Raw genomic sequence first — 23994 nt, forward strand, 5'->3', positions numbered from 1 at the left:
TGCAAGTTTTGTTTAATGGCCATTAGCAGTACAACGTGGATACATAAAGAGCCTTATTCACTACCACTGACTAAACGCCCGCATTATCCAAAGTAGTGTCCTGTCCTGTTGGGACAATTATGCTTGTTGATGCCTTTGATTTGATTCATGACAACTCAAGGTCACATTAAGCAATCAATTGATTTGCTCCCTTTGTGTTAATGGCAGGGTGTGATTCCAGTGATGCCTCCGGAGGCTTGATTGAGCCAATTTCTAAAATGAATGCATTGTGCTGTCTCTTAAAATGAGCTAATTCATTAAAATCACTTGGCATGAAGAGAGGCTGCAGCAATGGTTTCCCAAAACATTAGAAACTGCACATTTGTAGTACACACTGTTGCATTGCTTTAGAGATTGCAAACTTTTACATTCTGAGCTGAGAACATCGCGGGGTTTCATGCCATGCTGACTGGTGATGTTTCATGGTGCAGGTGAGTCCCAGCTCTCTAGCCAACACTCTTTTCCTACCTTCAAAAACTCAGCAGGCTTAACAGAGATTCACAAGGACTTCAGCAGTCAATACTGGCTTATACACCTGACCTAGAGTCAGCAGTTTCCTCTGAGACCAAGACAAGTAGACACAACTTGAGCCGCTCGTTAGACAGATGACATCCTAACAAAGTATATTTTAAGAAACTGTGATATCAAGACTTGATACCTGAAATCATTCCCTTGTTCACACTCATATATTTTGGACAGTCAGTAGTTTACTCATTTAAAATGTGTTACATTGTGTTTTGAGAGAAGTGTACAAGGGCATTTCTTATGGCACTAGTGTATAAATGTCACTCTTGGAACATATTAGATATTCATGTGAAATACCAGAGACTAAATAGAATGCACACTACAGCCAACAGGGTGATTTCAGATAGAACATGGAGTCCTTAAACACATACTATGCAAGAGGCTGATGGGAACATTCGATAGCTTTGTAGTGTTATGTGATCTGATCTTTTCAGATGAGTTAAAAGAGTCAAACATTATGCAATGTTTGGACTTCAATCCAGCAGTAACATGATACTTTACATCAACCCACTCCACTCTACCCAGCCTTCCTGCTCCCTGCTGTGCTACGTTGCACCAGTCTGTCCAGCCTTTTAGTTATTAGTTACATAAAATTACAATAAACAGGAAGGCTACAAAATGTACTGGTCAAGAAGAAATAATTGGCCCTCTCTGATTGATTTGAAGGTCGAGTCTTGCCCAAGAAAATCTTTAGAAGATGCAGATATTCCCTGGTCACAGAAAGTCTAAGACAGAACGCTTTTCACATTAAGATGTGTTTCGGTGCATTTTTTTGCTAAATCGACATTAGAAAAAGTTACTTATGACATCACTAGAAAGTACTATATACTGTTTAGCAGCTGTTGTAGAGTGCTCCTGTGGATTACCAGGTAAAATATCACAATTATCTAAAATCACAGTGGATTAATGAGACTTGACCTGTGACCTAAAATCAAGCAGCCTTTTGTGTCTATTGTGTATCACTGTGTAGGCTCTTAGTGCCAATAGATTTTCTTTCTCTGGGATCTTTTCATCTGCTGGCCTTCTCTAATTATTATGCTTAAGATTAATAACAGGCACTATTGCTGCTGCAGAGTGCTACAAATGTGACAATAAAAAAAGAGGCATAAAACTCTGAGGGTCAGGTTGAGGGGTTTATTAGAGAATGGTGAATATAAAGGTACTGTATGCAGGGATTTCTATTCTCTGAGCAAACCACAACTAGTCAAACCTCTCTGTCTATTTATAAGCTACACAGCTTCCAATCCAGGTCATCATAGTTAGTGAGGCAATCATTAAATAAATGGGATTTAAAAAGGCAATACATTAGACCATAAGTGTGCTTTGGAAAAAACACTGTATGGATTATTATTATAATCATCAGGAACAAGAAAACTACTCGAATGCCGACACTTCCAGGTATCTTAAAGATAAGTTATTCCTAGCACTACAAGTTAACATTGAATTTCAAAACAAATCAAAAGGGAGCATACCAACACTGATATATTCCCTTTAGAATAACTCCTATACTGAACCATTCAGGATTTCCATTCAAACGGTTTAAATGTGTATACAAGCAGCCAGTCAGTAGCACATTAATGATATAGCTAGAGTATCAACTGCCACAAATTTTTCAAATGCCACTCTTCCTCCTCTGATATGTTTCTTTTTTTTTTAACACCCATATTTTCAATAGTAGGCTTTCACATGTTAAGCTACAATAAGACCGATAAATAGTGTTGGGTGTGTGCTGGCTGCCTGTGAGCAAAGAGGCCCACAGTCTTCACAAGAGCTGCACCGTGGCAGATTAATATGTACTGCAGTCCTCCTGAGGTGTCACCAAGCACACGCAGGGCAAACAGAGGTGGGTTAACACAATGTAAAAAGGGACTTTTTCATCAACTTGTCACTGTCATGTTTTGTTGTTTTTCTTGGGTAAGCATGACGTTCTTTTCTTAGAAGGAGTCCATGGCCTTGAATTCGCTGAGAGCCTGGACAGGGGAGATGTGTTTCTTCTGGGAGCCTCGTCGCACACGTGTCTGGCACTCCTCAGGCTTCTCCCTTTTAACCAGGGGCTTCTTCTCAGGGGCCTTCATGCGCCAAGAAACGACGGGTGAGTTCACGGCCGCCGTTCCGTATACCTTCTGGTACTTAGTGGAAGCTACATAAGATGCTTTTACAGTCAGCACCACGGCGTTCATTAGGTTCTTGGCTGCTTGGATCAGGGAGGTGGCACTGTCCAGCTACAGGATGGCAAGGACGGTGGGAGGGGAAAGAGAGAGAAACAGTAAGGTCACGTCAAAGAAGTCAACTTGTCTGCAAAGAAAAATAGTGCACAAGCTGATATATAAGCACATATCAGCTACTGTAAATAAAGTACCTATGAGGTCTGGCAATTAAGAAAGATAAAAACATGTCCCTCGCTATATGACATCTTACTTTGGCAGATCTTAATTAGCAGAGGCAGGGGTCAGGTGTACCTCTATCTCCGTCTGTTTTCTTTGGCTGACATTTAAGGGTCGGCAGCCAGTGGGCCTCCTCCTACCTCATGCTAAGGGTTAGGGGACGAGCCAACTGTGCAGATTTAATGAGTGTGGACTCCAGCTGGCCACCATGAAAAGGTTAACATCTCAGCAGGGCATACATATGTCATATGAGACAAACTATAATAGAGTCCTGAGGAATCACGAAGAAGTGTATCAACACAAGATGGAAAGAAACCCAAAACAAAGGTAAATGGCAAATCAGAATATAATTAGAAGAACCAGTCATGTAAAGACCAAGTTAATAAGGAATGTTTTTTTTTAAAAGACAAAAATGTACAACTCATTTCACTTCCTCTCTCCTGATAGAACATCTAAAATCTTGGATTTCTATTAGGAGTTCTACTTTGTCGATATGTGGGGTCTAAAGAATGTAATATCTTAGAATGTTAAATGCTGTAAAGATAAGCATAACCCCCCAAAAAGCAGATTGGTGATTTAACATTACTTACAGTAAATGAGAAGTAACTTGAGTTTAAGAAGGACACTGTCAGTTATACATGAATATTGATCATTTACTGTATCTTGGATTGGTGCATCACTAAACACACACACACGTTATTACATGAGTGCTTTTTTGAAGAAAATACACACTCACTGGCCATTTTATGAGGTACACCTTTACAATCTGCCCCGAATTCTACTTTTACAGGTGTACCTCATAAAGTGGCCAGTGAGCGTAGTTCATTATTCCTATTAAAGTCGTCCTTTACAAAAAAAAGCCTTCTGACATATATACATTTTTTAAATATATGCAGCAAATGTATAATGTACCTTTTTTATACACTAAGAAACACAATGTATATTTTTCAAAGACTTTGAAAAGTGTACTTGACTGTGTTGCATAGCAACAATTTTTAACGTACATTTTCTGTATGCTGAAGAAAATCAGTGATGCCAAGTTTAAATGTCAAATGCAAGTGATACGGAATAACCGACTGGTTTTAGTTTGAGCAGTGCATTTTTCTGGCATTATTAGATGGTAATCAGCCTGAATTAATTGTGTCAGACTTAATCTGCATGACTTCCCAGCTTCATTGTGACCTTGAACTACTGGATTTGCTCACCCACAGTTCGAAACACAGGAACAGCCTTAAGTTGACCAAGCCTAGTGATTCTATGTGCTCTTCTGTATGGACAGGCTTACCCCAGACACGATCAGCTCTCCTCCCAGATTCTGAACCTCAGCTTTCACCTTGCTGCAGATGTTGAGCTGATGACAGTACAGGGCAATTCTCTGCAGGTAGGCCAGCAGATCTTGCTTGCATGCTGAATCGGGGCACTGAACATAAAACAGGCAGGAAAAAAAAAAGACAGTGAGAACACAGAACACATTATAGCTGTGAGTGGCCACTGGCTTAGACTGAGCAGCCAAATGGCCTGGCACACTTTGAAGGTCTTGGCAGAAGTTTTTATTAAGTTTCAAAACATTCTGTAAAACAAACATGAAGCTGCTAGTACAAATATGATTTGTGTAAAATCTAGAGGAGGTTGAGGCACATCTTCAACGAGACTGTGACAGTTTGTTTGATAATGTCCTGGACTGTGTCCAGAATCACCTCACCTCCCTTTTACTCTGTCACCTCCTACGCAGTAGGCCCTCAGTGATGTGCTCAGGCTGTACATGCCATGAAAACTAGGGAGATGTTTGAGGTATTTCAGGCAAATAGCTTCTCATTTTGAAACTGTATATAATATTATGTCTCAGATTTAAACACTATTAAGGGACTAGACGTATGACTGGAAGACGAATTTAGAGGTAACAAAAGGGTCTTGGCCTTAATCAAAGCCCCACTTACAAAATGTAAAGAAGTTTATAGCAGAACCACAGTCTGGTTTTAATATTTTCCTTTTTTTTTTTCTAAACTAAAATCCAAAAACACCACCCAACCACACTGGAAGAAAATGTTTGATTTAGCTGTGTTGTGATAGAGGGAAGAGATTCAAGCAGGCAAGTTGAGTTAGTCAATGCAAGTCATTTCAAAAACAAACTTTTGTTTGTCAAGCTAGAATAGACATTGTACTACACAAAATACAGACTTGCTTCTGCAACAGCTACTTTTTCTATGGATCCTTCTTCTTGCACGGGTTCTGACCCGGTCCTGCAGGCCTTTCTGCTACTTCAGCAACAAGGAAACCAATCAGACGGTGCAGCAAATGGACCAACAGGGAATACAAGGACAGTCTCCTCAGGTCTCCTACTATCACACAGTTTGCCCCTATTATTCCATCTGGAAGCTTTCCAGGAGTCAACTATGCCCCACTAAGCTCCCAGTGGGTTAAGAACACTGCATCAGCTGCTTAAACACTTTGAGCATCATTTTGTAGCAGCACCTTTCTTCTAGCCATTAATATAAAACGACCCTAACTAGGACATTCAGCAGTATGTTGAGGGGGGATGCACAGCGTGTTTCCTTGTCTTGAGGGCTTGGGTGGAGAGAGGCAAGTACAACATTGAGTTGTAATATGAATACAGTCCTTCTGAGACATGCAGCAACGGGCAGTGATTGGTCACAAGTGCCATTCAGTGTTGGTCACAAACAGTGAGGAAAACACAATCTTCCTCTTGTGTGCTGAAATGTCTGTTTATTCCATCCACAGATTTAATTGCAAAGAGGAATTCAGGGCATGTTTTAGAGTACATTTATCGCTGTGGCCACTATCAGAGCAGGACTGTCAACGTCAACAGCACAGCGAACAGACCGGGGCTGCCACCAGCACTGGCTGCCTCTCAGTAAGTGCCGCTGACTGCAGACTGAGGTGGAGCTGCTAGTTCATAGAGCAGCCAGTGAGGCAGAGGGAAGCTTCTCCTCAGGCATTATCGCTGCATCGCCAGTCCTGGCTAGCATCACTGCTAAGTGCACTTCACACTGCTGCCCCAGGCATGTTTGATGCAGACATGACACAACTGTTTCCTGTTGAACAGTTGAATAGTCCTTTACTTCCACAGATTCGCTGTTCATGTAAAGAAGCAGTATGGTCCATTGAAGAGCTCTCTCTCCCTCCATCTGTCCAAGAGTAACAGCATTCATTACAGAACAGTGGGGGAACAGTTCGGGTCACTGCCTGACTTTACTCAGCCTTTCTTTTATTTTTTGGAAATATACTTTGTATTTATTTCAGGCCAAAGACATAGGAGGTGAAAAATTGTTGTTGTTGTTATTTTCACAAAATTGGGTCCAAAATGAATGAAAGTTCTCCTAGTGGATAATTCCGGAAGATGATGTGAACTCTGGTGCTAAGATGAGGGCGCCATGTTATCAGAGTGTGGCAGTCTGTCAAAACACAGGTCACACCTCGCACTGATGCTGCATTTATAAGCAGGGTGAGACTGACCTTTCTGAAATCATTCAGAGGGTAAAAGCTAGTTATGTCAGCCTGTTTTTCTCAGTTTCACCTCTTTTATGGTTTCTTCTTAACAAGGGTTTTTCATGTAACTGTAACTCTGGAACTAGCTAATGTGGAACATTGTCAAAGAAAGAAGGATAACACGTGGACCACCACGCTCCCCCTGATAAGTTGTCACCTGTCACTTACTTAAACAAACATGATCTTTCTATCTGCTCATCCAGGATCTGGTTTCTCTGCTGAAGACTATTTCGAAGTTGTAGTACTTGGTAAAACCTGTCATTAGACAATCGATTATTAATACTTAATCCTTATTCTGTCTTCTCCAACCTTAGATGCATGGTTTTCCCATTCTGAAAAAAAAAGGTTATTTTTAAATCTGAAATCTTGAACCGTGAAGGGAGAGCCTACAATGCGGTATGCCTGTAGCTAAGTGTCATAATAAAGTGAAAATGTTTGAGAAGGTAAATACTGATAGGTGAGTGTTTATATTAGAATATCTTGAATTGTTCTTTTATTTCCTTGTACCCTTTTCCCTCTGTACTGGCTATTGTTTTCATTGTGTGCATACATTTTAGACTGGAAACTACAGTGTGTGTGGGGGGGGGGAGGGGGTTCTTTGTCATATTGATTAGTTTTAAAGCTTTTTAAGAGAAGAGACAATCAAATATGCCATTTCTTATAATGCATCCAAAGTAGTAGGTGGTCTGTGATGGAAAATCCACATTACTGAATTACAATTGCTGATTATAGATTACTGGGTTAGTGTTGCACACTTAGAACTATACGCAACTTACTGTAGATTTAGGAGAATGACAGGTGAGACTGTTTGGGATTTTGGAGGTGGAACTTGTCACCTTTGTTGTTACCACATGCATGAAATGCTTAGCACAGAATGTTGCAAACAATACACACTTTGATTAGAAGCTCAGAGGAATGTATATCTGCATTGACTCCTGGCTCAAACTCTCTGAGACGCAAGTGTGAGTCTCTTTGTCTGGGATTGTAAATTGTACAAGTGTCTGTTTGAATTTTGGAAATTCTGCCTCACGGGTCACATTGGGTTTCTGCAACTTTTACAAAACCTCAACAAACGAGCTGATAAACCCATGTTGGTCAAGCTACAAACAAAGCTGTTTTTCCTTTTCTTGAAAGCTGACAGTTCTGATTCTGACAGACAAGATTTTCACTCAGCGACTGCAGCATTTATGTTTGAAGATAGTTGGTACTGACTCCTCTCCAGCCATCTCCTGTTAAAATGAAGTTTTGTTTTTACAGAGAAGCCTTTTAATTACACATCAGTCACACTTGGTTTCACTGCTGTCAGTAGAGGTGACAGCAGCTTTGCTCTTGCTGTTCTGCACTCATTTCGGCGGAGGCTCGAGTGATGACAACTAAAGTGGAACCCTGAAGTCTGACTGCATTGCCTCAAACTTGCATATGTTTTAGCAGCATTTATAAACAATAACTACATAGTCTGAAGTTTTTTAAATTATGTACGTAGGCCTACACAGTGCTCAAACTCAAAAGTTACCACTAACTTTGCTTCCTGTCAACAAGTCTCATTAAATTTTAGAAACCAGCAGTTGTCTGTATATCACTGGAGTTTATTTTGAGAAAGTTCCAGACAAAGTACACTGTCATGTATTGCTTTTGTACCATGGCAATTTTTTAAAATTAATAATGCTAAACACATTAGCATATAGGTAAAACAAAAATAACACATCTTTAGAATGAAGAAATAGTTTTGGATCTGAGAAAGTGCCGAAAGTGCTGAATGACAAGCTAACATTGTTTTAGTCTTTTTGATGATACGAGGAAAAATAAAGAATTGATCCTTTATTGATTCGAGCTTTATGTTTATGCATGGTGGCAGACTGCTAACTACAGGATGGCTGGCTGTGGCCTTTGTGTGGGGAGTTTGCATGTTTCTCCAAATGCCTGCATGGGTTTCCTTCCCACGATCCAAAGGCATGCAGTTTGCTTAATTGGTGGTAAATTGCCCGTAGGTGTGAATGTGAGCGTGAACGCTTGTCTGTCTCCGTGTGTCTGCCCTGGCATAGAGTGAAGAGCTGTCCCCGGTGTACCTCACCTCTCGCCTGAAGATAGCTGGGATCGACTCCAACACCCCAGCTACCCTTAACAGGAGTAAATAATGGATGGGTGGCTTTATGTTCAGTCATATCAATTGCATCCTTAACAAAGCTAGAAAGATGTACAGACAGCAGCAGCCACCAACACAGGTTCATTTTTAGCCAGATGTGGCTGCTGCTAAACTAAGCATGCCAGAATGACACATACTCTTACATGCCATCACTGCTCATAGCACTCAACAATTGCTGTGTTTCTTACAATGGGTTATTGTACAACAGCCTTTTTCTATTTATGTTGTCTGTAGAATACTTATAGAATGAAGCAGAGTGGGAAAAATGAAGTGGGAGAAATAGAGTAGAAAAAAAGGAATTGCTGGAGTGAAATGGGGTGAGGTGCCTCGAGGGGTTTTCTATGTCAAGTGCTGTGCTTAAATGACTATGAAAGAGCTCGCTTTCCCTCCCATCCTTCCACGCAGAATTGCCTTCTGCTTCACACGTGTTCATCAATAGCACTGATGTGGAGTGGCGACAAGGTTTGCTACTTAAGGGACCTGTCTGAAAGCAGCGAAGCAGTCTCTATTCTTACAGTCGAGCCCCAGTGCTCTCGACAAGCACAGGTTGCCTATGATAATGCGTAAATGCAAAATACTTGTCCAAATAAAGGCAAATCTTTCAGGCTATGTTATTTGTTGTGCTTTTCCATTAACATGTTTAATAAAGTAAATTCTGACTGAATGAGATGGCAAACTGATGTCCCAAAGGCCTCACAAGAAAACACGCAGAAATGAAGAGGTCCTCAAGCCCTCTTTATGTCCTGAACACAGCTCTGATGTCTCTGGAAGTGCAACAGCAGGCTTTGAATATTCAGTAAACACTGGTCTAGGAACCATTTAAGTGACAATTAAAAATGGCAAGCCACCTGCTCTTTTCATTACAGCAACTGTTGATTCAGACACAGACTCTGCCAGTGATTTGCCATGTGACAGATTCACTCCCACCTAAACCTTGTTAAACACTGATCATCGTTCGGCAGCCTACAAGCCAAGAAGTGAGTACGTAAGCACACAAACACAAGTCCACCCTTATTCTGTCCTTTCTGTCCCAGATCCTGCTCTAAACAACATACATAAGCTGCGACGCAGACTGAAACCTGCTTTCCGAGACAAATGTTGTCACACATGGAAATATCCGCAAATGTTTATAAACAAGGCTCGCGAAAACTCCTGCGTTTCATCTCTGTGTTTGTGGTAATTAACAGACAGAGTTTGTAAGTGAAAACTTTGTAGTGCAATATGCTCTGGAGAGCAGGGCAGGATGACGTGAGCCGAACTGTGCCAGCTTTGAGTAAAGATGCCTTCTGGTCAGTTGATAGCATACTCTACGGCCACTCAGACTGATGGGCATTCTGCGCTGTGCTAACAACGAAAGACTTGCCAGTAAATTGTTGTGAAGTCAAATATTGTCAACAAGGCACAGGATAAAGAAAATGTACAGTCAGAATTCATCCTTTCATACTAACTATTGCAACTTAGTAGGAGATTTTCTGTCGCACTTTGTTCAAATTGCTGTTGTGAACATATGAAACACTAAATTCCAGAATGAATGTGAAATTATTTGAATGCTGTAAGTATAAAATGCCTTTATAATTCATAGAGATGAAGGCCTGTAAAAGTTCTGACCAAACCAGAGACAAAGTCAGCAACTACTGGGTACATCTAAAGCAGCTTTCAGTGTCTACACACTCCAACACTTCTGTTTTAGGAAGCTCAGGAGTGAAGACCAACTAAGAGCAGGAAAAATATGGATATTTCCGGTGTGTAAATAAGCCTATCTATCTATCTATCTATCTATCTATATGCGTTTCTGTGTGTGTGTGTGTGTGAGACATATACCAATTTTTCATTTCGGCAGGTTTATAATAACACTACACTGAGGCCAATGTAACCTTTAGTTAATTAGAAACATACTTATCTAGGTTACATGAAAATCCACACTGAAATGAGTGTAGCTCTTAAAGGAGAAAATAACTAAGTATAGTGGTTTGGCTGAAAATTGCCAGATAATACTTAAGTCAAAGCCACTTCATTGTTGGTTGTATATGCAGGACTCATGGTGGTTGAGGATTTCAGAAGAAGGTTTGATTATTGTGCTTCTCAGCTTTGATGTGAACTCCAACATTTTCTCGGCTTAGCAGCACTGCAAAAAGCCCCAGCATGTGAGACTGAAACGGATGATAATTATTCCAAGGGTCTGCTAGCTAACAGCGGTTGCAACTACAGTGACAACAGGCTGCCATAATAACTCAGTGAGTCTTACGCCTGTGGTTTATTCTCACTGCTTATTAGAGACAGATGAAATGAAAAGAACAATGTGCATCACCTGGAGCGCTGCTAGCATCCTGATATACCTCCCACTTGATTTGCTGTTCACACATACACAGCACACACTCCTATTTCTCCTTTTAATGCGCATCTTCCCTTGGCACAGCATTGATTGATTAGATATTGAAAATGGTCTGTCAGCGTGTTTTAGAGAGGTACTCATCTGATAATGAATGCAACACCTTGGTTGGGAGCTAATTATATTAGAGATGCGACTTGGTTCTGCTGTCTTGCTCTCACAGTGTTGGCCCCTTTGGGAGGAGGAGACATGTGGCAACACATCCCAGCACTGGGCTTGTCAATGCCCACATTAAAGATTTCCAATGGCCCACTTACTTTAACACAAAATTTGCTCTGGCGCCAGCTGCAATGGAAAAGTCAGCAACAGTGTCAGACTGTTAGAACGTATAATGACAGACATGACAGTGACAGACAGAAATGGAGTTGCAAAGCTACCTGATCTGCAACGGCGCGGGCCAATTTGTCCATCCTGGAACCAGCTTCTGCAATCTTCTTAGCTGCGTTGATCACATCTGAGGAGTTCTTCAGGGGACCTTTGCCTCTGGGAAAATTCAAACAGGCAGAAAAAAGGAAAAGGGAATATGGGTGGAGTTGGAGGCACAGAGGACACACAAGCTTGTGCAGCAGCTAATTTAGTGTTGCTGGCAGCAGCTATATGAGACATTACAGCCAACCGACAACTTAAGACTTCCTAAATAATGGATGTTACCAATACAGTATAGCTTTATCCCTAATCATGCATCATAGTGACATGCGTTGAAGCACAGGGAAAAAGAGGCTTTAAGGTATTCACAAATAAACAAGAGATTTTGAAGTTAAGCTACACTGTCTAATAAAATAGGAGAAATAACAACACAGCCGGTGTTTGGCATTGTTTTCTCTCGTTCTGCCAGTCAGGGGAACGCTAATGTCTTATTTCGTGTCAGTTTGTTCATCTCAAACTGAGCCATTCACTGAGGTCAATGCAAAATAAGACCGGCGGAGTCACAACACTACAACTATAATTACTAAACAGGTTTGTACTTTTTTATTCAGTTTGGTTTGCCTCGTGTCATTTAATTGTTATGGGGATAATGCCTTACAAAAAAAAGATAACCATCAGGCATTAGTAATTTCCCAGATATGTTGAGCCCAGATGGAGGAGATTCAGAAGAGAGCTTGTGGCTTTTTGTAAACATAAGTGACAAGACTCTAAATGCAAACACATTATCTCTGACAGTATGTCTTTGAACCACTAAAATACTATGTAGTCTGATCACAACACATGCTGCCTGAGTCACTTTGCCTTGACGTTTGAGGCATTATAAAAGGTACGTTCTTTTAAATGAAGATGGCATTTTTCACATGGCACCACTTTTACCTGGTGAAGTCGGTCATCTCCATCATGATCATGCACATCTGCTTGGCCAGCACAATGATGTCGTTGCCGTTGTCGTCCCATTTGGCCACTTCTGCATCCAACTTGCACTTCTCCTGTCTGAAACTCTCCACCTGCTCGGCAATCTTGGCCTTTTCCTCCTGGGGAAGCTGTGCCATGATGGCCTGTAGACAACATGGGAACGTGGTGGAAACAAAAGCATCAGAGGAGGACCGTGAGGTCATTGGAGAGTAAAGTTAAGCAGAATAAAAAGCGAAGATGGTTGAGAATATGTGAAATACCAGAAGAGAGCATTTAAAGTAAAAGCGGGAGATAAGGTTGGGGAGGAGAGAACAAATAAGAAGTTAATGAAAAACAGTGTAAGGCGAAATACATAAAGGGGAGAGATGTATCACCATTTGTTCTATTTTTTCAGTCTGATCTACTTTTCAGTCTGCTCAAAACTTTAACATGAAGTTTGGAGTCTGACTAACCCTGCCCTTCTGAAACACTTCAAAATAAAGTTCCAAACTTTACATTTAATGACTGGACCTTTTCAAACCCCTTGACATCTTATACCCATAAAGAGCAAATCCATTTTTGCCTTCTTTTTTTTTTTTCATCTATGAGAATACATTTGCTCTCTCAGCGGCCTTTGGGGGGCAGGTCCAAAATGGCATAAATCTTGCAAGGTCACAGGCACAGTAAAGACCTGGTATTATTTGGGAGATAAATGTATAATTACTTTGCTTCTTAGACCAGAGAATGAATAATGCATTTGTTCAACATTATGTCAAGGAGGTGAGATGGAAGGAAGAGTAACCTGGTTTCCATTAGGTCGATTCTATTGACTCGGGAGGCAGAGAGAGAAAACGAGTACAGTAAAAAAGAAAAGTCACCATTGTTTTTTAACCTCATCTATTATTGACTGTCCTCCAAGAATTGCTATTCCCTTAATGAAATAATCAACTTTGTGCTCCCTTTCCTTCACACCTTGGTTGGTGTGTTCGTGTGTGTTTTTATTTTTTGGGGGGAGGGGGATGAAAAAGTGCATCACTTTGCTCTCATCTCCCGTTAGATATGTCAGGAGGAAAGAGAAAAAATATACATGGATTTTTCCACCCCTCAAAATTCTTCGAAAGAAAATGAGCAAATAAGCAGGAACAGGAGGGGCCCTAGCAGCGAAAAAGAGAAAATTGAAATTATAGACAGAAATGGAGAAGCACGAAGGCACAACTTTCTCATCTGAGGCCAACAGATGTGTCCATGAGCTTTGGCCTGCTGATCACTCTGTGAGCAGAGTGGTGCAAAGCTTTGATGGTGGTTAGCTTAAAAAAACCCGAACGGCATAAACAAACAAGCAAAACCGACTCCCTCAAGCCCAGTGTAGATTTCCTCAGCTGCTGGTGCCAAGACACACAAACAACAGTGCGGTAGCAGATTCCATTAAACAGTGTGTGGGGTGAAAACACTGTGGACATTTAAAACAAATACCAAGTTAATATGTATTTAGACTGCATCAAAAGGATTTAATTTAAAACTGACTGGTGATTTCAGCAGGGTGAACTTGCATTTACTTTGCAGGTATGCTTGCATGAATCATCGTATAAATTGTGGGCCTCACATAGATGCCATTAGCGCAAGGGCCCTGCACAGCCATTTATTAAATCTTTAACAAAACACCTACTTTATATCAGGCCATCCAAAAGTCAAATATACCTGCATAGATTCATTTACTAATCAAACAAATCCCCAAATTAATTTATTCATTATTGGCACAGTAAATTAAAAGTATTCAAGTTTAATAACCGAAATGTAGCCAGAAAACTTGTAAAATCCCGACAAAAGAATGTGAAGCATGCCAGCGAGTTCTGGCAGTCAATCCAAGTCTGCTCACACGGCCTTATCTTCTCACTGGAACACCCTATTCATTATGCTAGTGTACTTAACAGAGTGCTTGTCGGAGGGTTGAACAGTAATTGCCCAGGTATATGAATGTAAGAAAGCAGTGTTTGACTTTCATCCTGAAGCCGTCTTTTTTCATTCTTTTAACAACTTTTTCTTTCGCTTTAATGTGTATAAACAAGTGCAACGCTCTGAGTGACCTCTGGAAGAGACTGTCTGGAAGTGTGCACTGTTACCATATCTCTGTCAGGGCCAGCTTTTTCCCACCGTCAGAAATTGTCATATGAAACATTTTTGCAATAAACAATCTGTTGTACAAACTATATGTTCTTTCCAAGCATAATCTGGTAATCAGGCCCTTAAAATGTCAGTGCTCTGCTCAATCTGTTGCTTCATGCTCGCTGCCATATCTCTCTTCTGAAACCTGCGCCGACACTTGGTGCTCCCACCACTGCTATTCATATAGCAAAAAGCCTCACTTTGACCCCAGTATGGCTCTGAATCTATATTGTACTGGTATCATGCTTGTTTTTTCCTTGGTAAAGTGACTAGGTCAGAGTATAGATGCCAAATATTTCCACCCTACTTATATTTCTTTCACATATTAATCCACTTCTTTGGATGACCAAACTTTTATTTCTACTTTTGAGTTTGTTTTATTTTACATCATACTAGTTGCATGGCATTTTTAGGAAAGGTTTGTTTGTTTTCAACAAGTCACTTTGAATATTAATACAAATATTATAGCACAATCTTGAGAACAACAAAAGACATTTTAGTTCAGACATTTAAAGTGTGCTTGTGCTCTCAGCTTGTGGTTCTGGGCAGTCAGTAGCTCCCTGGGGTATGGTTTCCTGAATACATGCTCATGTTAAATATAGCCAAAAATACAATGTAGGCAGTGCTGTACTGTAATTGCAGCCCAATCAGTAGCAACACAGGTGAGTGCACAGTTCCACCAGGCAGATCTCTCAGACCTCAGGACTCGAGGGCCGTCGTTAGCATACATTTGCTGCACATATCTCTCTTCCACCCAACTGTTGAAACATCAATTATTCATTTATTTCTATAATTATACTATGCACCATGCTGCCAGTGTCAAAATGGAGGGTACAATAATGACAAGAAATACAGTTATGGTTTTGCTAAAAGCCAATGTAACAAGTCAGATGAAGAATACAAATTGAGAGCCAGAGTACTTCTAGGTATGACTATTTCTGTAAGTGCAATCAAAATATTTTTCCTCTTACTCTGCACAGAAGAGCTGCATTAAAACAAGGCAGACTGCTCTCCCAAACAGCTAAAGGGAGCAAAAAGTCTCTTGAAACTCAACAATTTGGAATGAAAAATTCCTTTTCTAAAAATAGGGATCAAGGGAGGTTGAGGAGACAGAGTGAAGGATTTGGTTGGTTATTCTAATTCACTCTGAAAATTGGTGTGACAAAAGTGAGAGAGCATCAGAGAGGAACACAGAGAGAGAGGAGTCCTGAGCACAAAAGAAAGCCGCGGCACAGGGGTAAACACACGAGCCAAATGGGACGTCAGGGGAGCAAGAAGGCTCTTGGTTTGGGGGTGGGGTGGGTGCGTGGGTGGGGTGCGGAGGGGGGGACTGCTCTCTAGAATTCACTTATCCCCAAATCCCTTCCCCTGCTTTACTGATAACAACAAGGAGCGGGCCTTGGGAGCTTAACATAGTGGCAAATCCGGCCGAGGGAGTGCTGTGCCAATACACTCTGCGACTCGGCTGCGTCTGCAGGGATTAGAGCGCTTTCCGGGTTTCTTCACTGAGCATGGCGTCTTGAAATGACTTTAATTTGTTTCATTTGAAATAAACTGCCCAGACACTCAGAGTTCAATTTTATGGATGACCTATCAACAGTGTTATCCAATCACTGTGTTAAGAGATGTTAGTGTGTGTAAGGGGGGCTTTGTGTTTGGCTCCCCGTGCGTTATCCGTGGTGTGTTATAAGAGAGTTTGTGTCTGCATGTTATAACAGAAAGAGACACTATGTACAGACCTCCTTCCCCCGTGTGTTTTCTGCCTTCTAATTATGCAAGTTTGCTCTAATACTGTAGCTTTATGCTTAAGGATAATAGAAGTGACAAGTGGAGCACCAAGAAAGGAAAAGCATTGGGAACAAAAGCCCCTGGGACTTGATTTGATTTCTTTCCACACTGAACAAGAGGGTGACGAGGGAGATGGAGAAAGTGAAAGAGAGAGAGAGATATCACGCCTGTATCACACTGCCCTGCGTGTGATACCCGCACACTGGAGGGGCTAGGAGGGATCATGACTGTACTCGTGTCAGCTCCTATGGAGAAAATGGATTATACTTCCACTGTCTGTTTGAATAGAAACACAGTACCAGCGTGCACTGGGCATGACCGTGAGAGGAGAGCAAGCTTTATCCTTACATGACAGGGTGAGGCCGACTAGGCAGATCACCAGTGGTTTGCAGCAAATACATCTTTTATGGATGTGCTTGCCTTCGTGTGTAAACGTTTAGCCTCTGAAGGCATAACACTGTCCGGGAGTGGAAAACAGGCGATATCAATTAACTCTGTCAGAGGCGTCGTCAGAATGCCAGATGGACTACAGTATGTGCTACATGATAATGCAAACAAAAAGGTCCAACAGGAGTAATTATCTTTGACATCATGCTGCAATACATTGTTTGGGCATTTGATGGATGCCACCTCGGGTGCATCGCTTGCTAATTGAGAGTGCGTGAACGATCGCTACACTCGGCCACGTCACCCTTTAGTCCACCTTATATTACTGTATTCCCGTATCAACTTATGACAAAGGGACATGCTGTGACTTCAAACTGTTCCCAAGGAGAGCTGCCCACTCAAAGCACAGTTGAGTGCCAGGAAAACTAGTTAACAGTTTGGTGCTGTGAAGCTCCTTTGTGTGGCAGCACTGGTGCGTCTAAGCTCAGATGGCCCCGCGATGCTACTCTGCGGGAGCTTTAGTGGGAGTGTACATACAACACACTCAAAGCACTTCACACCCAGGACCCCCACAGTCCTCCTGAACTAGCTATTATTTAACCAAAACCTGGGTATGTTCTTCTTGTTTATGGTTAGATTTCAGAAAAGACAATGTTACATTTACATGAATTCAGCAGCTGAACTCATTTAACAAGCACTCCTGATAATGAACTCAAACAAATCATACCTTTGTCTTGTTTAGAAGAAAATTACAAACTTTATTATTTAGTTTGGAGGACATTGTATTTATGTTCAATGATTTTAACAGAATTATGATGCATGTTAAAGTTAAAGTTCTTATATTAAGAACTTAAGAACACTCTGAGAGCTAGTTTTTGAAATGCTGCAAAAACATAAGTTTCAGACTAGGTGGTTATAGTCAAGGCTATGTAATATCGAAAAAGTAACAACCTACCACTTACAATTTCCATGTTTAATTCACTGCCAATAAAACACACCCTTGATCCCTTTCTTTGCTCTGGTATGACCTGCGGATTCTGCTGGGTAACGTTAGTTAACGTTATCAAAGAGTAGGTAAATAGCACAGAGAAGCAAACATTACTGACTCACTTTTTTTAAAATTTCTGCTACTGATATTCTATCATTTAGCGTGAATCATTATCTCATCATTGCTACTTGTGGGTGCAGTGGCGACTGCTCAGCAGCAGTTACATAGTCTAACTTTAATGTAGTGACTTTAGGGATGAGGGGTTGCATGTTAGTCGTACCCTAAGTTCTGGGCTGGTGCTTTGATTTTTTTGTTATCTAAAGGCTTCACAGCAGGGGCTATAGCTGAATAGTACATATATTTAATGACAATGAACTGCCGCTTTGGTTTTATTTATTTCTCCCTTTGTTGTGCCTTACCCCCCCGTGTGTGCAGACTGTGTAGAGACCCAGGCAGTATAATACAGGCTTGTGCCACAGGGAGAGGCATTGGGCCAAGTCACACTCCTGCTATTCACAATCCATTCAACATGCAACACACCGCTAGTGCCGCTGTGTTGCTGGAGGAAAGCAAGCATTGATACCCTCTTAATGTTCTTTAAGCTGGGCCCAAGTGAAAAATTGCTAATGTGCAACAAAGCTTAGACCCCTGTGATTGTGACTGAAGCTTTGGCACATTAATATACTGTATTTTGTGTTTTGTCTGGCATCTGAAGGGAATTTAGTAATTACTTCTTTGTTTGTGATTGCAATTTTACACCTGCCATCCCCAAACAGTGTTTATTTAAAATAATCCTGCTTGTTAAGATCATTTAAATGGACTTTCATGCTATGTAAGTGGAACTAGTCGGATAAATAGATTCAAGTATAGCCAGGAAATGGGGGTGGGAGCGGAGTTCGACAAGTAAAAACACTTACTTATATGAAAATTGGGGCTTGTTGCCCATATATAACCCAAACCAAATTGGTATCGTTTCCCTTTTTTTCAGCACAGTCGGGAAGTGATCATTGACTTACCCGAGCGCTCTGCCCAGCAATAAGCTGGTCATCTTCAGTCTGGACACTAGTCCTGCTGCGAGTATCATAGTCCTCTTGTTCAAAGTCAGAGTCGTCTTCCAGCTCCTCAGGAGTCTGTGAGAAACACAAGGACAAAGTGGGGGAAACAGTTAAAGGAAAAGAGAGAAACTGAAAAAGCAAAAATTATGTAATTTCTATGCTGACAACGGAAAAGGGCAATTTGTCTCCTTGTCCCATTTTTCATGAATCCTCAATAAGCGACTGCACATGTTCCCCTATGTTGCCAGTATAAAGTGCCTCATTGGGAGTAAGGCTGAAATAATCTGTAACATGGGTTCAAATAGACATACAGTGTGTGTAAACTCCCTTGATAGCAGATTAAACACACAATAAAACAGTATAAACGGCCTAAAGACATTTGGTGAGTTGATTAGGTACGTTTTCCTACACCTTCATTGTTCACCTCAGGTCCACCGTCAGTTTAAATAACAAATGAGTTGCCCTTTGAAAATGTAGAAATTAGGAATTATAGGCATTTTTCAAACCAGGAGCATTAACATATTACCTTTGGCAGGAAGGTTAAAATGTATCTGAGAAAAAAGAAAACTCTAGAGGCAATGGGAGTGCCGCTCACACAGAAATCCTAAGAATAAAATGAAATATACTGCACAGGTATAAATAACAAGAGGCCACTGAATAATGACCATGTGAAAATCTAGGGAAACTATAGTTCAACATTGTTAAATAAAATAAATAAACCAGAGTAGTGTAAGTGTGTTAGTGTTAGTGTCAGTGTAACTTTAGGCTATAGACAGATGGTTCAATTTCAATTATGTTATACAGTGAGAGGATGGTCAAACAGTTCTAACCAAAATCTACACAACAGTACTAATAGTTAACTGTTCCATAAATATGTACATAAAACAAAGTAAAACTTAAACCAATGCAGTTTTTACTTTTAATCCAACATATAACTGTATATATATAAGGAAAAGCCAAAATACATTGTTTTCTTGACTGTCAAATGACTGTCCAAGCCATATGGGCCAATCTGATCCACTAACAATGTGAATACCCAATTGGGTTTGTCAAGCTCAGTGATTAAACAACAGACTTTTCGACAATAAACTTAGTCAAGAAATTGTTTAAAATATCCCCATAAGTTCTCTGAATCGCAGAAGATTCATCACACAGTATGTATTCTCACAAACCTCTATAGAAAGTTGGTGGTTGGGTAAACAGCGCATACAGTAAGACTCCCACAGGGAACTGGAAACAGTGTCCATAGGGAAACAACGTGCTCTTGATTATCTTAGTGCCTAAACCAAACCAAATTGTAATCCAGCATTTTTGATTGTTTGAGACTATATTTATTTGCATCAGTTCAAAGTAGATGACCAAATAAGTATAAGGTAGTATTTTTACTGGCCAGAGGATTAAACCAAAACAGTGCCCATATTGTCTGTACAGCAGGATTTTGACCAAACAACAGGTCACTCATAGAGCACAGGCTGTGGCAATAATGAATGAAATTACCTGTTGCATACAGTAAGATAGCAATTCACGTAAATTTCAGTCTTAGTATTGCTGACAGCCTGACGTTTTTGACTGCTGAACATAAGCAACAGAATCTTAAAGTTGACATTATTATTCCTATTATCATTAAAAAAAAACACACATGGGCACTATCTCTTATTAAAGGACATTAGTGACATGGGAAAATATGGGAAGAGTATCCATGTGCTGAATAAAATGCTCCTTGTGATGCTTTTAATCAGGACATGGATGTTCATTAGGCTTTCATTTATTCAAATTGGTTTATTTGTCCATAGTAGCATCTTCTGCTTCTAGCATCTTCTGTTTTGCTTATATTTATTCATAAAAAAAGCACAATGAAAAACACATATTATACCAGTTTATTCTATATAGTGTAATACAAAAATAAATAATAGTACAGGAATAAAGAGCATACAACATATAAAATATATTTAAATTAACATTATTCAGTTTGATTTGTTTCATTATTTTTGGTTTTGGCTTGGTTTACTGTTTGTCTACATTTGTCAACTTTCCCCTGTTGTCCAGCTGAGCTGCCTTTGAATCTGTCACGCTCTACAAAGGGGACACAGCTTTTCTTTGAAAATGGATAGGAGGCTCTTTGCTGACTCAACCATTTCAATCCCTATGACTGAATGCCGCATCAGTCCATCCTCAGAGAGACATGTGTGAATACATGCAAAGCCTCATTTATTTAATATTTTAAATATTAAATATTTTACCTGGCACATATTTTGTTAAATACAGAGGATAATTGTGCCTTTTAGCTCACAATCATCCCTGTATAGGCTAAAATGATTAGCACTTTGGTTAATTTTCAGAGTTGTACTGTATAAATAATGTCTCATAGTTATAAATGGGTAGTGTTGTAGGATTGGACAAGATTAAATCTATAGGGTCTATTAACAAAACCAGCTTTCTGAGGGCAACAGTATGTCATTGTCTTGTTGGAACCTAAAAAAACCAAAAAAACATGCTCCTTTCATTGCAGGCCATTTTTTTTATTGGAGTGATTTTTAGGGTCTGAATTCACTGTAAAAGTTGAACTTGATACAAGCTGCAGGTCAGTTTGTTGACAATGGGAGAGTGTGTAAACATTGGTTATATTACAGCTGCCAGTCTCCAACCACTGTTCAATTTCATACGTGTTCCAGTCAATCTAATACTTGTTACTCCATCACACCACTGTATGTATGTGTGTGTCTCTGTGTGTGCTTGTGTGCATGTATACAGGGGTCTGTAAAGGCCAGGAATAAAGTATGATTTTGAGAACTTTCTTTATAACTGTACACTCTTCTGAAAACCAGCCTAAATTTTTAAACACTGTGGAAAATTGGTTTCTTAATCCATCGGCTGCTCGCAAGATCTGTGCTGTAAAAATTCTAAAGGAGACATTATTTCCCTTAAGTGGGGGAAAAAGTAACACAGGCACATAAATATCTTTGCACAAAAAAAACGATTACACGTGGGACTAGCATTTGCTATCTATATGATGAAGTTAGACAACACAGAAAGCAAGGATCTTCCAAGTTGTTTCCTCAGAAAGTAATTGAACTTGGATGGGATTACGAAGCCAGCTGGTCCCGGGCAGTTCAAAGCTGCCTGTTTTACATTATTTACCAACATCAAATTATTTTCCATAATTAGATTTTTTTTTTCCAGCGCTGCACTGGGAAACCTTCCAGCCAGCATAAAGTTGAATAAATGAATTTACATGGTGAAGGGAGAAGGGCTACTCCGGGTGAAAAATGCAGATACTTTAACATCATGCGAGAAAGAACAGCTTCTGGTTTTGTGTTGTTATGCTGCATTTCTATCATGACATGCTGTAAGATGCTCCGCCAGCTTTAGAAAACAGATCACAGGAAAGGTGCGACATCTCAAATGGGAAATCTATTGAATTTTAGATTTCAATTATGTCTTCTTCTTCCGTAGGGCTGATATGTTTTTTGTCAGAGAACATCCACAAGGCTATCATCTATGGTAGCCAGTAGCAGTTTGCTTCAACAATTATGTCGCACAGATGTGAAGCAAAAATAAGAAACAACTAAAAATAAATGTGAGAAACATTTGTCTCATGAGTCATGAGAAAATCTGCAAGGGTTTGAATTGAGATTATTTTTTAGTGAAATTATTCTCCTTTACAATTGATTAATCAGAAGATATGAAAACCATAATTATTGTAGAATGCATTAAACCAAACTGACCTAATACAAAGCCATTGAATTTCACTTAACAACACTGGAAAATAAATAAACTATTCAGATGTCTGGTCACAAAATAAAATCAAATATTTTTAACATGAAGAAAAACAGAAATAAATCATGGCACTTGTTCTTGCTCAGCACTTCTAATCACAATCATTTCTGCTTTACTCTGGCTGAGCATTTAAAGCCTTTTAGAGTTTTTCAGTGTTTCCCTTTAGCACTCTTAAAGGAGGTAATGGACATACCCTTATCATGAGGACAGCTTTCCTGATGTCACGGACGCCGTCGTACACCAAACGGGATGCATCAATGAACTCATTTTCTTCAAAGGGCTGTGGGGGGTTTGTACTCAGGGCCTCAATAGCTACCTCCACTTGTTCAGCAAAACGGGGCATGACTGCAAAGAGGTAAGGGAGGTAGACAGAAGGAGAGAGGGAGAGAGAGGGGGAGGGGGGGAATTGAAAGTTTTTTCACATTAGTAATCTTCCAATTCTGAGTGAAGGAAGGAAGGAAAGTTTATCAATTAGAAAATACTTAGTAAAAGCACAAATTGCATGGCCACATCTTCTTATCAAGAATTTCATAGCAGCAAGATCTTCAGGAAAAGGCGAGATGTCTCACTAAACCTTTGTGTAAGTGGCAATAAGCTGTTTGTTCTTGGTAGCCCATGTAGCATTTTCACCTTGGTTTACCCAACACAAAGACTAGCCTGGCTGTCACATACCTGTTTGTATTTATGTTGGCATGTGGCATATGAAAGAGTGTGTGTGTGTGTGTGTGTGTGTGTGTGTGTGTGTGTGTGTGTGTGTGTGTGTGTGTGTGTGTGTGTGATCTGTAAGAATATGTGACTGTGTGTGCCTCGGTACAGGACAAGGACGTTAACTTGCAAGCTCAGCCTGTCAATTCACAATGGCGATGAGGGGAAACAAATTCATCAAAGTCTTTTGAGTCGAACAAAAGCCAAGCAACAAAAGAAAAGTCCATATTGACCATAAAAATGGTTGGTTTTGTTGTCAGTATCAATTGGCCAGAACTGATGGAGGAGCTTTATGCTTTGTGTGTTCAAATGAATTGTGCTGAGTGTGAATAGAAGTTATTCAGTGTTAAAGAATACGAACTGAATGTTTGAATATTAAGCAGGCTGCCTTTCCAGGTAATCTCCTGTTAAGTAACAATAATTCAATACAGTTTGATAATGTGGTTTTTATATGAGCTTTATGCTGTAGCAAATTATCATAACAAAAGCTATGATTTACCTGGACCAACAGTTGCCAGCCACAAACCGTTTTCATTTACTGTATTATCTATAGTTGCTTTTTCGAACTCCCCAAATACCATTAACATTACTTGTGCCTGACTTTAAGCATACAATTATATATGATTTTTTGTTGATCTATAATAAATATACATAGTCAAATATAACTGAGCACCCCCTGCAGAACATCACTTCAATGTTAAATTATTGAAAAGTGTGCAATGTGTTGCAATAATTGCATTATTTTAATTTTAAGTATGGAAGTATGAATGTTTAATTTAAAAAAGCCTAAGTAGACTAAAATACAGGCCCCAGAGTGCTACATC

The 23994-nt window shown here is 40.1% G+C and overlaps 1 protein-coding gene across 3 annotated transcripts in view; it reads right to left on the bottom strand.

Moving 5' to 3' along the window:
• Positions 1-1684: 1684 nt before the first annotated feature.
• Positions 1685-23994, bottom strand: part of ctnna2 (catenin (cadherin-associated protein), alpha 2) — a 263039-nt gene continuing 240729 nt past the window's right edge. For all 3 annotated transcript variants that reach the window (XM_067498964.1, XM_067498965.1, XM_067498966.1), the window contains 6 exons: positions 22659-22810; positions 18650-18763; positions 12290-12471; positions 11365-11470; positions 4234-4368; positions 1685-2786 (listed from right to left, as the gene is read on the bottom strand). In XM_067498964.1, coding sequence (XP_067355065.1) covers positions 2499-2786; positions 4234-4368; positions 11365-11470; positions 12290-12471; positions 18650-18763; positions 22659-22810 — 977 coding nt within the window. In that variant the 3' untranslated portion in view covers positions 1685-2498. The remainder of the gene's footprint in view (positions 2787-4233; positions 4369-11364; positions 11471-12289; positions 12472-18649; positions 18764-22658; positions 22811-23994) is intronic.

The sequence above is a fragment of the Channa argus genome, chromosome 3 (assembly GCF_033026475.1).
Source record: "Channa argus isolate prfri chromosome 3, Channa argus male v1.0, whole genome shotgun sequence".
Taxonomy (NCBI): Eukaryota; Metazoa; Chordata; class Actinopteri; order Anabantiformes; family Channidae; genus Channa; species Channa argus.